Source organism: Protomyctophum bolini, assembly GCF_963924005.1.
Source record: "Protomyctophum bolini genome assembly, chromosome: 6".
Classification (NCBI taxonomy): domain Eukaryota; kingdom Metazoa; phylum Chordata; class Actinopteri; order Myctophiformes; family Myctophidae; genus Protomyctophum; species Protomyctophum bolini.
Window position 1 is genome coordinate 16,406,695 of NC_137867.1, and position 15,735 is coordinate 16,422,429.

At 42.7% G+C, this 15,735-nt stretch overlaps 1 protein-coding gene across 1 annotated transcript in view; it reads left to right on the forward strand.

The window, feature by feature from the left end:
• Positions 1-239: 239 nt before the first annotated feature.
• The window catches only part of spef2 (sperm flagellar 2), a gene marked incomplete at its 5' end in the record, with an annotated part of 24,368 nt that continues 8,872 nt past the window's right edge, over positions 240-15,735 (forward strand). The window contains 22 exons of the mRNA XM_080765311.1: positions 240-297; positions 632-734; positions 962-1,214; positions 1,619-1,789; positions 2,152-2,301; positions 2,839-2,918; positions 3,135-3,342; positions 4,463-4,651; positions 6,399-6,586; positions 8,577-8,739; positions 9,172-9,397; positions 9,728-9,801; positions 10,260-10,287; positions 10,437-10,471; positions 10,681-10,784; positions 11,985-12,241; positions 12,488-12,695; positions 13,044-13,207; positions 13,525-13,617; positions 13,850-13,968; positions 14,384-14,511; positions 14,636-14,774. Of these exons, the coding sequence (XP_080621437.1) occupies positions 240-297; positions 632-734; positions 962-1,214; positions 1,619-1,789; positions 2,152-2,301; positions 2,839-2,918; positions 3,135-3,342; positions 4,463-4,651; positions 6,399-6,586; positions 8,577-8,739; positions 9,172-9,397; positions 9,728-9,801; positions 10,260-10,287; positions 10,437-10,471; positions 10,681-10,784; positions 11,985-12,241; positions 12,488-12,695; positions 13,044-13,207; positions 13,525-13,617; positions 13,850-13,968; positions 14,384-14,511; positions 14,636-14,774 (3,138 nt within the window). The remainder of the gene's footprint in view (positions 298-631; positions 735-961; positions 1,215-1,618; positions 1,790-2,151; positions 2,302-2,838; positions 2,919-3,134; positions 3,343-4,462; positions 4,652-6,398; positions 6,587-8,576; positions 8,740-9,171; positions 9,398-9,727; positions 9,802-10,259; positions 10,288-10,436; positions 10,472-10,680; positions 10,785-11,984; positions 12,242-12,487; positions 12,696-13,043; positions 13,208-13,524; positions 13,618-13,849; positions 13,969-14,383; positions 14,512-14,635; positions 14,775-15,735) is intronic.

Below are 15,735 nucleotides of genomic sequence, written 5' to 3' on the forward strand. Positions count from 1 at the left end.
ATTCGAAATTAACCCTTTCTAGATAGACTTCTGATCTAGCAATCACAACGGATTGGGGACCAGCTCTGTTGACCTGTCACCATAACAACGAAGCACCGAAGGGATGTCCGCCCTGCTTGTTTTCCATCCATTTAATGAGTGAAAATAGTCTACATAATTGAGTTAGCTAACGACGTGGGCAGGCTACTCTTTTAGCAGTGCACTGTTTGAAAGAGAAGTAACCAAAATAAGGAAAAGAAATGTCGGATATATTGTGCAGGTGGCTGAACACAGAGCTAAAGCTGTCAAAGTCGATTGGTAAGTGTGAATAGCATAGCATATACAAATTGGATAATAGCCTAAGCTAAGCTATACGTTATTACAGTACATCGTTTGGGTTAATGCAATTGCAATTGCCAATTTTTTACCTCTTTTTTAAGAACTTTGTCTTTATAAATAAACCAAATATTCTCAGAAACCATAATCACATGGTGGTTACTGTATATTTAGCAACTTTGAATGGCAACACTAATTTTGTCTAAAATTGTTATGCTTATTTAGTCAGCACAGTGTTCTGAGCACACTATGCGGTGTGTACTACAGACTCACTGATTGATTGACAACAACATGCTAATCATATTTGCCTTTTCAGAACCAAGTGCCTTTGCCAAGGATTTTGCCAACGGCTACCTTATTGGGGAGGTGCTGCATAAATACCAGCTACAGGATGATTTCAGTATGTTCATGAACAGCAAGTAAGTTTCTCTTTCACTTTGTAGTCTGTAATACACTGTAATACTCGGTGCTGAGGAACTCTTCACTGAATTACAAGGATCTGCTTGTAACTGAATGAGTGTACAGAATGTATTTGACTGTAACCGTCAGCTACACTGAGGAACGTACTGTAACCTGGCTGGTTTGTGATATATTCCCAATACATTCCTAACGTGCATAATAAGCTGTAAACCGTCTCTTCTCATAGCACATCCAACTCGAAAGTGAACAACTTCACCCGCATTGAGCCCACCTTACAGTTGTTGGGCGTCCCCTTCGACCTCCCTGCCGCCCAGGCGCTGATGCAGGAACAGCAGGGGGCCGCCACTCGTCTCCTCTACCAACTGTATGTGTTGTTGCAGAAGAAGAAGAAAGCAGGGATCACAGGGACGATGATGGAAACTATGCAGTCAGCTGCCACTGCCATCCTCCACAAGAAGGAGAACGAGATTTACTCTGATGTGAGAGAATAGTGTGTGTGTGTGTGTGTGTGTGTGTGTGTGTGTGTGTGTGTGTGTGTGTGTGTGTGTGTGTGTGTGTGTGTGTGTGTGTGCGCGCGCAAGTGTGAAGGTGATGGTGGTCAACTGATTGAATATGAAACAAGATTGGTAGACTTAAAATATCTTGTTTTATTTATTTTACAATTTCACTCTTATCCAGAGCGACTTACAATAAGTCTAAGTAACACTTTCGTTTTGGTTACTTAGACTTACGAACATATCTAGGTCAAGTGCTAATGGCTGAGGTGGAGTCTCTCTTCAGATTACAGTGGAGATTTTGGAGCGAGTCTACAGCTCTAACTGCAATGGGGAGTTTGTTCCACAGTTTGTTCCATGACATATGTCTGTCTGTCTCTAACTGTCAGCGGCTGCATGCGGTGGTGAGGCGTGATGCTGAGCTGAAGCTGCAGCAGATCTCTCAGCGCTACGAGGAGCGCTCCCAGCAGTGGATTAGCAGGTCTGTGACGGTCCAGCTGGCCCAGCAGCAGAAACAACTGAAAGTCGTGGAGGAGAGGAGGAAGACAGACATTGAGAAGGTAATAATAATAATGCACTTCCGGAAAATTCGTCTGGCTGTTGCACGCTGTTATAACGTACTGTTATCTGTACAGTACAGTACAGTACAGTACAGTACAGTACAGTACAGTACAGTACAGTACAGTACAGTACAGTACAGTACAGTACGAGTACCTGTACAGCACCACTCAGTTCAGACGGGTCTGATTTTTGTGTAAAACAGGAACTACGTTTGGCTCCTCTCCTTTCTTAGTCTAGTCCGTGCTTCTGTGTTTATATCCAACTAACAACAACATTACATGTTTAAGGCTGTGGCGCTGACACAGATTACTGTCTTGAGATTCCCCCCAAAACAAACACTATACACAACAATTTATTGCAGCTGCGTGAATCTCGCCGGAGGCAGAATGAGATCGTAGCTCGTATCCAGGCCTCCATCGTCCAGATGCCCAAGCCACCTCCAAACAAGGCCCTGCACAGCCTAGAGAAGAGACGGCAGCAGCAGCAATTACACAGGAAACAACAAGCCCAGGTCAGAGCCAAATAGCAAATGAGGCAACGGAAAACATAATTGGTCGTCACTAATGCTCATTATAAGATGGCACCATTTTTAAGTCTACTAACTCAGCATTTAAATGACATCAGCAATGGGGATTCCAAGCTGCTGTCTCTCCCTGGAAAGATAGCATGCTGCACTAGAAGCCATTGGTCCTGCTCTAACATTTAAAAAGAAAAAAGCCAAACCTGCCTACTGATGATGTCACTGGACGGCAGGCTTCTGAAATGTTCATAGCCCTCCTCTTACCGGACCAAGTAAAGTGCTGAGGACCAATTCTTTGAAGATGGGTGGAAAATGGGTGGTAGAGTAACTCATGGGTGCCAGCATTAATTGATCAGAAGGTGGTTCCTATTTTCTAATTGCACTTTGCTCAGATTTAAGCTGTTTATTAGCCTTTTCGGACATGTAGTGCTCTGTGTCCCCATCACCCGGTATATGGACTAGTCATTTATTTATAAGTCATGGAAAAAGGTACAGTTTTGACATCTATCTCTCTTGCTGTCCATGCAGAAGGTCCGGTCTGATATAGCAGAATTTGAGAAGAACAGAAAGAAACATGTTACTTCTTCTTTTGCATCCTATTCCTCAAGGTGAGAGAAAAGTATTCAAATTAACTAAATCAACAAAGCAATAATGCAAGTCCACTGATGTGTGTTGTGAAAATAATAAATCTCCCTAAAACATCTTCTATCCTTGGCTTCAACTCTAAAAGTATGGCTTCCAACGACACAACATGTGGTTCTAATATTACGGTAACATGATGAATCTACGCACGGTTAAGTATAGAGCTTTGTTTTCCACTGCAGTGGTCGGTCCCTCCCTAGATATCCTCCCCTGGGCAGCAGAAACCAGGCCAGTAAGGCCGGTGGTGCTGAGGTGGTGCTGCAGTCCAACAGGGACTATATCCACAGGATCCGACAAAGGCTGGAGGAGGACGCCATGGCGCGTCAGCAGAGAGAGAAGCGACGGCACAAATTCCTGCATGAGCAGCTGAGGGCTCATGAAGCCCAGGAGGTGAAACATCTCACACCTTACAGTACCATGTGCTCACTTTGGGAATGGCCAAGAGATTTGGGGGAATTTTGCCAATGACCTATTATTTTGAACACTACACCCCTTTTTAAATTGTCTGTGGCCAAGACATATCTAAAATATAGATGAAAATCGATTTCTGGTGTCCAGAATATGTTTTAAATATGCTTTTCAGTGGGAGTGGTGCGCAAGTGGTTGACCGATTATAGTGAGTCAACTACAACGTTGACACCTCGCCGGCTTGATTTTGGTTATACCGTACATGTCTTTCCATATCTCTACCCTCAGCTTGATTGTCACTTAACACTCTCTTATATAAATTAAGAACAGACATTTATGTATGTGTTGTGTATAGAGCATCGCAGTCCCGTCCCCTTTCATGACGACGACTGGCCCAGGAAATAATTCCCCATGCATTTTTCCTATAGACATTTCAAAAAGTATTTATTTAAAGATCTGTAAGCCTCGAACAAAGCCAGCTCTGATCGTGACAAACCGTGACAACAAACACAATATTTTGGGCTGAACAAATAATTAGAAAGAAGAAAACACTTTTTTTGTTGTTTTTCTTCTTTGTAATTATTTGTTCGGCCCAAAATATTGTGTTTGTTCTCATGATTTGTCACGATCCGAGTTGGCTTTGTCCACGGCTTTAAAGGCCTTTAAATAAATACTTTTTGAAATGTCTATGAGAAAAATGTCGATGAGAAAAAATTATTTCCTGGGCCAGTTGTCGTCATGAAAGGGGGTGGGACTGCGACGCTCTATGAAATGGCATTTATGTACCGGTAGGTGTGAGCCGCCGTTCTTCTACAAATGTCTTTTTCACAGATTTGAACAAGCTCTGCCTCCTGCTGACTTTGAGAGCAGTACATCAGCTATTTCACATAGAGTGCCTTACCTTTGATTAATCGTGAGGTGTGCACAGGCTCTTGTCTCTTGTGTCAAGATTAACTTATTGACAAATAATCGCAATAGTGTGCAGAAATATACATTTCATTGTACAGTACAGGACAGGTATGCCACTATCTTCTGCACATGATCTCCCACAATAAATTCAAATGTTTGACATCTGCACACAATCATTTCCTCCTCCCTGTAGGAGGCACTGCGCGAGGAGCAGCTGGTGGAGCGCCTGACACGCCAGTCTCAGCAGGAGCGGCGCCTGGCAGTGCAGCTCCTCCAGATGCGCACGCAGAAGGAGGCCATCCGGCAGAACCGCGTGGTCCGAGAGCGACAGTACCAGCAGCAAAGGGAGAGAGACTTCCAGGAAGTTCTGGAAAGGGAGGCGGTGAGATTGGAACAGCCCAGGAATCAAACACTTTAAACTGTCTCTAGTCACCCCAGCAGTATGTCCGTATCTGTGGTAGAACAGACTGGAAGACAACTAGAAATTATGTTGATTCTAGTCACGTACTGTAGTTTGTGTAAGTGATAGAATGTTTGGTGTCATAGAGAGAAAGTGAGATGGAAAGAGAGTAGAGGTCCAGACGATGAGGTACACTCTAGTAGTGAACTTTTTCCTTCCAGCGCTCAAGCCCTCACACCAGTGAGTCAGATAGTTGGTAGGAGGGGAAGCACCCTATGATCCGACGGACCATTGCTCCGAAGGAGCATTGGTCCAAGGTGCGCTGGGGGTCGGGAGAGGGTGGATAGTTAGGTTTAGGTGTCTGCCCTGGGGGAGGTTAGGGTTAGGGTGAGGGTTTGAAGTAGGTTGTCGATCGGACCAATGGACCGTCGGCATATTGACGCGGACCCTGGTAGGAGAAGGAGACAATAGGTAATATGCTATTGGCTGTTTGTATTCTTTTTGGAAAAATATAAAAAGATACTCCTGTAGAAAGGCTATTATTTTACTTATATTGACCCTATAAACAATTTAGTATTATTTAGTATATGTAAGGTTTTGCACACTCAAATGGTACCTCGTCAGATAATCCCCACATAGCCTACAACAACTTCTGTAAACAGACATCAATGTAGTAGCTTTTCATAAATTATATTTGTACTTAGGCTGTCTGCTGTCATGAAAGTTTATAGTTCAAAGTCCAGGCGTCTGCTGTCCAGCCTCTCCCACCCCTCACTGGGGAAAGTTCTGGGAGGAAAACAGAAACGGGGTGAGTCATCTTGTTACCGTAGTACTGCCACGGTCTCAGTATCAGAACTATTGGGTCAGTAATTGTATTTCAGTCAGACAACTCACGAATAGATTTAACCAATATTTATTGTAGAATGAGAATAGGAGTGTGCATATGATATTTGACTTGGCGTTCGGCTCTGCTGCATTTTCTCCCTGCTCGGCACAATCAAACACCATCATTAAACATTAAGAGCAGGGAGATAGATATACAATAAAACCCCCCATGGGGAACATAAATAACAGAGCCCACCGGTGGTGCTGGGGTAGTGGTGGGAGCAAACATCACATAACAACCAGGAACCATAGCAGAAGGAAGGCAGGAAGAGCATGCAGACTAGTGAGCTTAAGTAGCTGACTGCCACATCAGCGAATGACGTGTGGCCCTTGCACACACTTATACACCCACATAGAAATTCAGCATGTTAACCCCTTGAGTATAGAATGTGCCTTTGAGCACGGCATGAACTCCCTCGAGTATGACTGACTGAACTAACTCTGCAGGCTACGTCTCATTTACATATTGTGTGTGTGTGTGTGTGTGTGTGTGTGTGTGTGTGTGTGTGTGTGTGTGTGTGTGTGTGTGTGTGTGTGTGTCTGTGTGTCTGTGTGTGTGTGTGTGTGTGTGTGTGTGTGGTATTAACTACTTGTATGTTAATGAAGTCGCCATGGATGCAAATCACGCTACTACGCTAGTATCAACAGCATAGCTCAACCTCTATATTTCCATCCATGCCTTTCTTCATCTGTACTTGATAACGTATACCGTGTGTCAAATTGTTGACAAAATAACAAGATCACCCATTGACAGAACTGATAGATAGAACTTGATGTTCTGCTTGTTCCACTTCCACATGCTTGTTCCACTTATTCCAAGTCTATGGCTGACACCTTGTTCTAGGCTTTGGCTCAGCAGGCAAAGCTGGACTGTGCAGAGGAGATCAGAAAGGAGACGGAGCTGCATGACAGGCTCGCTGCTGAGCGTGCTCAGAACAAATACAGGAAGCACTTTAAAAGCTGCCGGGAGGTTCTGGAGCAGATAGTGGACCTGGCCACCAAGGCTGGGGAATACCGGCTGCTCACTGGGAAGTACGTTCCACTCTCTCACACATGTGATTCCCTTTGAGCACCGGAAATATCCGATCTACAAGCTGCCACGTGTTGTGAGCTAGTCGATCGACTATTTTTGGTGCGAGACGTGATGGGCAAAATAAATCAGGCTCGACATTCTGAGAATTCTGAAATTCTAAATGTATGTCTATGTAACTGTGTCAGTTATAATAGGCAATGTACTGTGTATAGTATTTATGGTCCCAGAAGAACAATAGCGTATTTATATCTTGAGATACAGTATTTGTTTCCTTTCATAGAGGCTGGGTATGTGACATGATTGATACAACCTACAGCACTGGTTCTCGACTTATGGTTTGTGTACCCCAGGGATCCTTGGGGGGGTTCAGGGGGTCCACGTAAAATGATTGGTACTGAGGTTGGGAATGAAATGTACCCTTACGGGTCTGGTCCCTGCAGACTGCGGCGTCTTTCGCTCCATTTCAAACTGGGGGTCCTTGAAAATAAAAGGTTTTTTCTCTTTCTCTCTTTTTCCTTATACCTGTCTATTCTTTCCATGGTAATTAAGAACGTTTAAATGTAATCTTTGAGCAGTATTGTCAAACAGACGTTTGTCTATGTAGTACAGTGCATTGACTAGTCACTTTAAATAAACATATTAAATAAATATTGATATTGATATATAATATGATGTGTACTCTTGACTAAAGGTCAAATAAAAATTAGAGAAATTCACCTTTCTGTCTGCTTCTTCTGGCCAAAGGCTTCTTTATCACAGATTGTACAGTATCGACTGTATAAATGCTTTATACAGTAAATCTTTATACATGACATGAATGTACAGTATAAGGTAGGAGGGAGAGTAACTATTTCCTGGAGCTTCAGCATTATATTGAAACATTTCATAAGGAAGTAGATACAGTTACGGCTGGACAACATATTTATTATATTGTTATTGAGAATAGATATCATTTTAGATTTAATTAAGATATTGTTTTGGGCAGGAAATACGGTCATGACATTCAGCAAATGGTCTGGCCAGCTGGGAGTCAAAAGGTGGACTTGCTGAGCCCATGTGGTATGCTTGCTGACCATTCGGTTATCGGGTTACCTCTTCCTGCTTTTAATCACTTAAATCCACTCTTATACTTTCAAAATGTAGCGAAAAATAGTGAAAATAGCGAATCTAGATGCTCGCAAGGCATCACAATGTGATGGAGTGTGAGCTTGTAGATCTGCTATCTTTGAAAATGTTTTTTTACTTTGAAAAAATCACACCTGTGCGAAGTGAGGGGCACTCTTACATCATCTCATTCTGGCCAATCACAATTTGCATCCTCACTTTTCCGTCTTCACTTTTGTCTTCAATGTTTGTGTTTACACAAACCCGGAAAGCTGGGCATTGGAGGGGCTAGCGCCCCTCAAAAATGTTCTTATCGTCACAATATGATATTATCATTATATCACTATATCGATATCGGAAACATATTAGGTACATCACATCCTTCTTTAGAAACACTCACCACCTGTAATTTGTGATATAGGTTACATGTAATAATACACAGGTTCGATTCACTTGAGATCAAACCACAGCAAAACCCAACTGGAATGTATTTTGGAGAGGTGCAGCTTAGTGTGTATGTCCGTTTAAGCACGGAATGTGTTTGTGGCACGGAATGTGATTATTTGATTGGCTGATGTATGATGACGTTCTCATCATCATACATCATCGTCATGATGAAAGGCACCGCTCACTTCACACAAGTGTGATTTTTACTATTTTCTATTTTACTTTCTCTTACTTGATGAAGCATTCAAATTAGTTTAATAACTTCAGTTTGTATTTAATAACTTCAGTTTGTATGTCTGGTAGGGTTAACCAAGCGTTGCAAATCAGTGAGAACAAAATCTAGGTAAAATTGTTTTCTACTTCTTGTCTGCTTTCCCTGCTTCCTTTAAAGTTACTGAAGTTCATCCTCTGTCCCGTTGTTTCTCATACTGTGTCCAGTCTGATCCCTGTGAAGTTGATGAGCGAATGGAAGGCGTTGTTCCTCAGTGGTCTGTCTCTGTATGAAGACGAGCAGTCTGCATATGAACCTTCTGCCCCACCAGACCCTGTAGAACTGCAGCGACAGGAGCTACTGAACAACCAAGCCTATGACGAGTACACTGTGAGTTGGTATTGGCATGTCTGTGCACATGCCTGTGTGTGTGTGTGTGTGTGTGTGTGTGTGTGTGTGTGTGTGTGTGTGTGTGTGTGTGTGTGTGTGTGTGTGTGTGTGTGTGTGTGTGTGTGTGTGTGTGTGTGTGTGTGTGTTCTCTAAGGTTGTACAGATGGTTTCATTAGTACACTCTGAGTTACAAACCGATAAATTAACACTATATTTTACTGTTTGATTTGTCTCGTCATAAAGCTAAATATTATTGTTACAGTCCTAAAAGGGCACGAATGTTCACACAAGGAAAATGGACAGCTCAGCAAATGACAATTCTGCTGAGTCGTCTCTTCTGCCAGGTGACTGTTTTATCCTTCCTTCCCTGCTCTTTTCCCTCCCCTTCTACCCCTTTCCACCATTATCTGGGTGTGTTCCGGTGGGTGTCAGAACATGGTTGGTGAGTGGTCCTGGCCAGCGGAAACAGGGGAGGTCAAGGACACTCCGGGCAACAACAGAATTCTGGGACACATAGTCCAGCGGTTCAGGAGTATTGTCTGTCCCCCCACCACGCAGACTCCTCCCCCTCTTTCCTTCCCACATTTCACCCTCAAGGCATGTGTCCTTGGCAAGGCCTTCTCTGGAAAGACCACTTGTCTGGCCAAGATTGCCCAAGGTACAGTATGTACCTATGCTCTTAACCGCACATGCACACACACACACACACACACACACACACAGCCAGGGGACAGGGCATATAAAATCATTAATGTCTAATGTGAGTGTCATCATATGTAACGCAACGTAATGTAATCTAATGTAATGTAATGTAATGCGTGTGTGTGTGTGTGTGTGTGTGTGTGTGTGTGTGTGTGTGTGTGTGTGTGTGTGTGTGTGTGTGTGTGTGTGTGTGTGTGTGTGTGTGTGTGTGTGTGTGTGTGTGTGTGTGCGCGCGCACGCATGCATTTGTGCGTGCCTATTGCATCCTGATTCCTGTCCTCCTCAGTTCATGGGATCCATGTGCTGTCTGCTAACACACTTATCCAGGAGGCTCTGGCATCTTTCCACAATGGAGAGGAGGTTTGTCTTGCAACACCATTAGGTTTTTGGGCAGTCTAATCTAATCTATTGTCTTGTCCAATGTGCTATACAATTTGCATTTTGGAAATAAATCCTCTGCCGTTATTGTGTAAGAAAAAGGAAGGGTTCGCTACTCGCTTTCAATGCTCCATATACTTTAATAAATTGGTAACACTTCATAATAATGACCCGTTATAAAACCGTTTAGCTGCTTATTAAAGTTTATGGAGCATTCAAAGTGAGTTGTGTACCGTTCCTTTTTCTTTATGATTTTGTCTGCCTTTGCAGTTAGTTTATTGTGTTTTAGGGCTATTGTGCTCTTTTTATGTAATGTCACCAAATAATCAATCAATCAATCAATCAATCAATCTGTGTAACACATTTTAAGTCATGCGCAGTCCACTCTTTTCTCACTTAAATCCCTTGTTTTCTCCTTTTCTTTGTTACAATATCTCAAGGTTTCAAACAGCATTGAGCTGCATTCAAGTAAGTACATAGAACAACAGGCTGCCGAGATAACAGGCATAAAGTAATCTTCCACAACACTACAATCAGACAAGAATTACACACGCAGTGAATCTATTCCATTCTACGGTATTCTAGGTATAAATGAGTGATTTTTATCTATTTTTCAGGTATAGACAATCAGGATGAAACAAAAAAGAGGAAGGTTAGTTCTGTCATACATCATAAACGTACATATTCACTATTTTCAGTGACCTCATCTAACATACATTAACTTTATTTATATAACACTAAATCAAATCAAATAGTTTAATACATCAATGGAGATACAGAGGTTATTTGGAAATGTTATGTTCATGACTGTATGTCGCTGAAACCTGTAACCTAATTATTTGATTGATTGCTCCCTCGTAGCTGTCTTTGCGGGCCCTGTGTGGAGAAGCTACAGATAAGGTCCTGAGGGGTGGTGAAGCCATCCCTGATGAGATACTAGTGGACGTCATGGTGGAGGCCATCAAGTGAGGATCATGTAACTTGTCAAACATAATTTAAGGTTCAAGGTTTCTTTATTGTTAAATCTTGTGTACAGGTGTAAAAGAGTACCATTCTTTTTTTCTCCACACAATAATATATTCAGTGTTACCGGTAGTCAATAGATGAACCACTGTTCTCTATTTCTTTACTATTGCCTATCATTTTCTCTGAACACAGATTTCAGGCTAGACTGCATCTCCCCTCTAACAACAAATATCACTACATTGTATATCAAGGGGTACCCTCAGTTGTACTGGCGGCCTCTTGATCTGCAATCAAATGCTTTAGGACAGACCTATACCTTCAGTAAATGTCCTGACATGATTACAAATGATGCATTTTCCATTAAGCACATTTTTATTATTGAGTAGGATTCAATTCAGACCAGAGCTAAATACTAGGATTAGCACATTGTATTTCAGTTGAACTGGGGGACCTCTTAATCTACAGTCAAATGCTCTACCACTGAGCTATACCCCCACTAGTAAAGGCTAGTCTCCATGAACCCCCAGTTGAAATTGTTGTTCAAGGAGTTTTATATATTAATTAAAAAAAATTGTGATTCCATACTGTACAGGTACAGAACAAATTGTGTTACCTAGGCTACAGTAGGTCATGATATATGCAGTCACTGCTCAAATGACCTTGCTTTGGTATTCTGCTGCATTGTTTCTCAGTTCCCCCACTAAGAAGGTTCTGTAGCAGACTGGTCCTGTCAGATCCCACTTATTGTTGTCACACAACCTTAATTGTATAATATTGCAGACTGTACTCTTATATTACAGCACATTACTACTGTGTAATGTATTTTAGATAGAAGAAATATTCTTAATACATAACAAATATTCATTAATGAATTACATTTAAAATTCCAACATGGTAAATAATCGTCTCCTTAACCTATGTTAAGGTGTGGATTTGCTAAATAGAAATACAACAAGGAGGTACCTTGTTGAATTGTGTCATTAGGGAAGTGGATTGTCCATCATTCATGTCTATATTTCATTTGTCCATATAATTGAACCCTGTGTTCAATGATGAGCTACATCTGAATGAATGAATGAATAGTTTTCTTTCTCCGATCTTTTTCAGTGAGACATTACAAAAAAATATGTATTTTTAACATGATCAGGCAGAAGCTTATAGCTCATTAATGCCTTATTAATCAGTTCTCTGTCTACCAGGCGGGTCCCAGCTCATTCAGGCTGGATTCTGGACGGGTTCCCAGTGGACATCGACCAGGCCCGCCTGCTGGAGAGTGCCCTGGGCGGGTCAGCAGACATCGCGGATGGAGCTGCAGAGAAGAGGAGAGGCAGGACCAACCTGGCCATCGTACCTGGTGACCCTAAAGAGCCCCCGCCCCCATGCCCGGTGCTGGACCTGGCTCTGCTTTTGGATGTTTCTGACACCTGCGTACTCCACCGTGCTGCCAAACATGCTGGTAATAGATCTCTTAGAGGCCAACTAGAGTCAAATGTTCCCTCACAAAACATGATCAATTCTGTGTTTACTTTTAAAGTCCATATTTGTATGCATGTATGCACACACATACACAAATGTGTATGTTTAGAGTACCTAAATGACAGTGGATATGAACGTGTTGTATTTTATGACAGTGTTACTTCTGGCACAGTGACAGTGGCAGAGCTGTCTTGACTGAAGTTTATTCTTTTGTACATCTGTGAAGGTGTTGAGGAGAGTGTGCCACGTGGCGGGCAGGACGGGTCTCCTCCAGACTCAAACCAGAATGCTGTAGCTGCCACCGCCTCTGTGACTGACCCTTCTGGTCCTGTTACTACGACTGCTGCTTCTGACACCAGTGCACACACTGATATTGACACTTCCAATGCCCTTCCCTCTGATGAGGGTCTGGGGAAAGGACAAGTACAACACAGGTAATTCATGGAGGGAGAGATATCCTCTGTCTTTCTATATGTATGTTGTAATAATATCATAGACCTTAAATTCAGTTGCCTTACCAGCACCATGGTAAGGATGAAACATAGATGCAGGTAAAGAAATAAAAAAAATTAAGAATATAATAGAAAAGAGAGTATAAGATGACTTAACATCTGGCCTGTCCTTCTGCGCCAGGGCTACTCAGGTGAGCACAATGTATAATTATGCTACCAATATGTGAAAATCGAGGTACCATTTGCATTCAATCACCAAGAAACACACAATGGGTTCTCTATCTTCTCGTCTCACCTTCTCTGTTCTCTGGTTCCCTTTTGCTTGTGTAGGATCACTGCATTCCAGGACAGCTGGTCAAAACTGGAGAAGTGGTTTGGCAGGAAGCAGGGAATTCTGGTCCGTCTGGAGGCAGACGTGGATGAGGTGGAGCTTTACAGAAGGATGGAGTCTGTTCTGCAGGAGACCATGAGGAAAACACAGAAACCTATCATAGGTAGGTACACATACTGTACATAAATAGTGGAGATAGACAGACTCATACATACTGTACCTACATACATACATACTGTATATTTGTATATAAAACTCGCTGTCTGCAAGTTCAAAATCCTCTCCTCTCCTCTCCTCTCCTCTCCTCTCCTCTCCTCTCCTCTCCTCTCCTCTCCTCTCCTCTCCTCTCCTCTCCTCTCCTCTCCTCTCCTCTCCTCTCCTCTCCTCTCCTCTCCTCTCCTCTCCTCTCCTCTCCTCTCCTCTCCTCTCCTCTCCTCTCCTCTCCTCTCCTCCCCTCTCCTCCCCTCCCCTCCCCTCCAGCTCCATTTCTGGGCCTCACAGAATCATCTTCCAGCCTCCTGCAGGATCCAGCCCTCACTATCAAGTCTGGCTCAAAGTCCAGTTCACCCAGAGGTTAGATCATTATCACTTGTGTGCTTTTACTAAACACTGATAAATGTAATTATAGAGAATGAGAGTCTACATTCCAGTGCAGTATATATATCACTATATTTTGTCTAGATATGCATGCAATATTAGTTTGTTGTTCAAACAGAATCATTTTATAATTACAGTAATCATTCTCTCAAGAGTCTGTTCAAGGGAGATGTCATCATGTAATCAGTCTTTCTCCCCTCTTAACCAGGTTCCAAGAGGACATCTATCTGCTCTGACTCTCATGAAGCTCCCAGAAGCCCATCTGAATGTGGCCCTCCCCGTCCAGGCTCGGCTAACTGGGTCTACGTGGATGAGCCCCTGCCTCCGGTAGGCTGAAAATATACTTTATGTTCATGTGCTGGAGATAATGCAATGATTACTGTTATGGAGTTTTTAACTACATAACAGTAGATGGAGTGGTTTAGGTGACCACCAGGAGGCCTTCTAACCCATTTAGCGTGTGCGTGCATGTATTCATTAATGGTTCCTCTGAGCTTTATGACATTTTTACATTGTTGGTCACAATTATGCTCTGATTAGAAGCTGTCCCCATTGGACCTATATTTTGTGTCATTTGTACTTCTGAGAGTATACAAATTGTACACTGAGTTAAATTAACAATGAGAACTTTACAGTGCATAATATCCATTACTCCTTTCATCATCACCTCACCACCTCACCACCTTTCTATTGCCTCATCTTGTCTCCTCTCTCTTCCCAACCCCCCTCCCTCCTTCCCCAGGAGATGGCAGAGTACCTGTCTCCTTACTGGGACACAGTGTGTGAGTCATACGTGAGCAACATCAAGGCCGCCATGCACAACCTGCGCTCTGAGCACATCCTTATCATCCACCACCTGTTCAACATCAGGTTGGGTGTTTGTTCCACATATGAGATGCTCTATACCACTGGTTCCCAACACACATTTGTGGCCTGAGTGGACATTGTTGTGTCATTCAAATGATTGAGTCCATGTGAAACATTGTCTCCGTAGAGAGGAATATAAACATTACCTTGGGCGTCCTGACCTGAAGCAGGAGTTTGTATCTCACTGGCAGAAGGACTACAACAGTGTCCCTGATGACATGAGAGACGACCATGACACCAAGGCAGAGCTGCATCAGAGGCTAGACGTAAGAATCACTTACAATTGGGGCGTACCATTATAGGAGGAAATTATAGGAGGAGACTCGGGATACAGGCAAGGTACACAGCAAGACGTTTTATTGTTGCTGAGGAGCCACATATATATTGCTTCAGGTAGTGTGACAGGATGGTTCTCCGATGTGGCTGTCCTTAGTTCACCTTAGTTCAGACAGGCTTTGTCCGTTCTTTGGTCGTGTGTGTGTGTGTGTGTGTGTGTGTGTGTGTGTGTGTGTGTGTGTTCAAGCATATGTGCGTGCACGTGCGCGGGCACATTTGGTGCAAATGTGCACGTTGTTTGCTGTCTTGGATTAAATTAATTGTATATAAATGAGTAGGTTGAAACCAGCCATAACCAGTTTCAACTAGTATAGCAGTGTGCAATGATAACGGATCAATACAATAGGCCCTATTGCAGTGTGTGACACATATGGATATTTGTGCATCAGACATACAATATAAAACATCCGATATATAAATACATACAAGTCCTATCCTGATATAAATTTCCTATACCATATACAGTACAGTTACAGTAAGCTCTGAGTCTGATGCCTGACATTGAGTTCCCGGTTCGACTTCCAGGCCAGGTGGACCATTTGCTGCATGTCACTCCCCTACTCTCTCTCTACTGTACTATGAATTAAGGCAGAAAAGCTTGAAAAATATAACTACAAACTTCATACTGGGCTTAAGAATGAAGAATAAAATAGAATAAAATATTGAACCATATTCATGCATTTGTTTATAATATCATACTAGTATTACACTACGTCAAACACTAATAGATTCATGCCGGTAGCTTAGCTGGTACAGGAACTAATGCGAGGGGAGAGGAGGAGGGTTAAAAGCCTCAATTGCAAAGGAACACACCCCACAGCGCATGAATTACACTTACACACTCTGTGTGTGTGTGTGTGTGTGTGTGTGTGTGTGTGTGTGTGTGTGTGT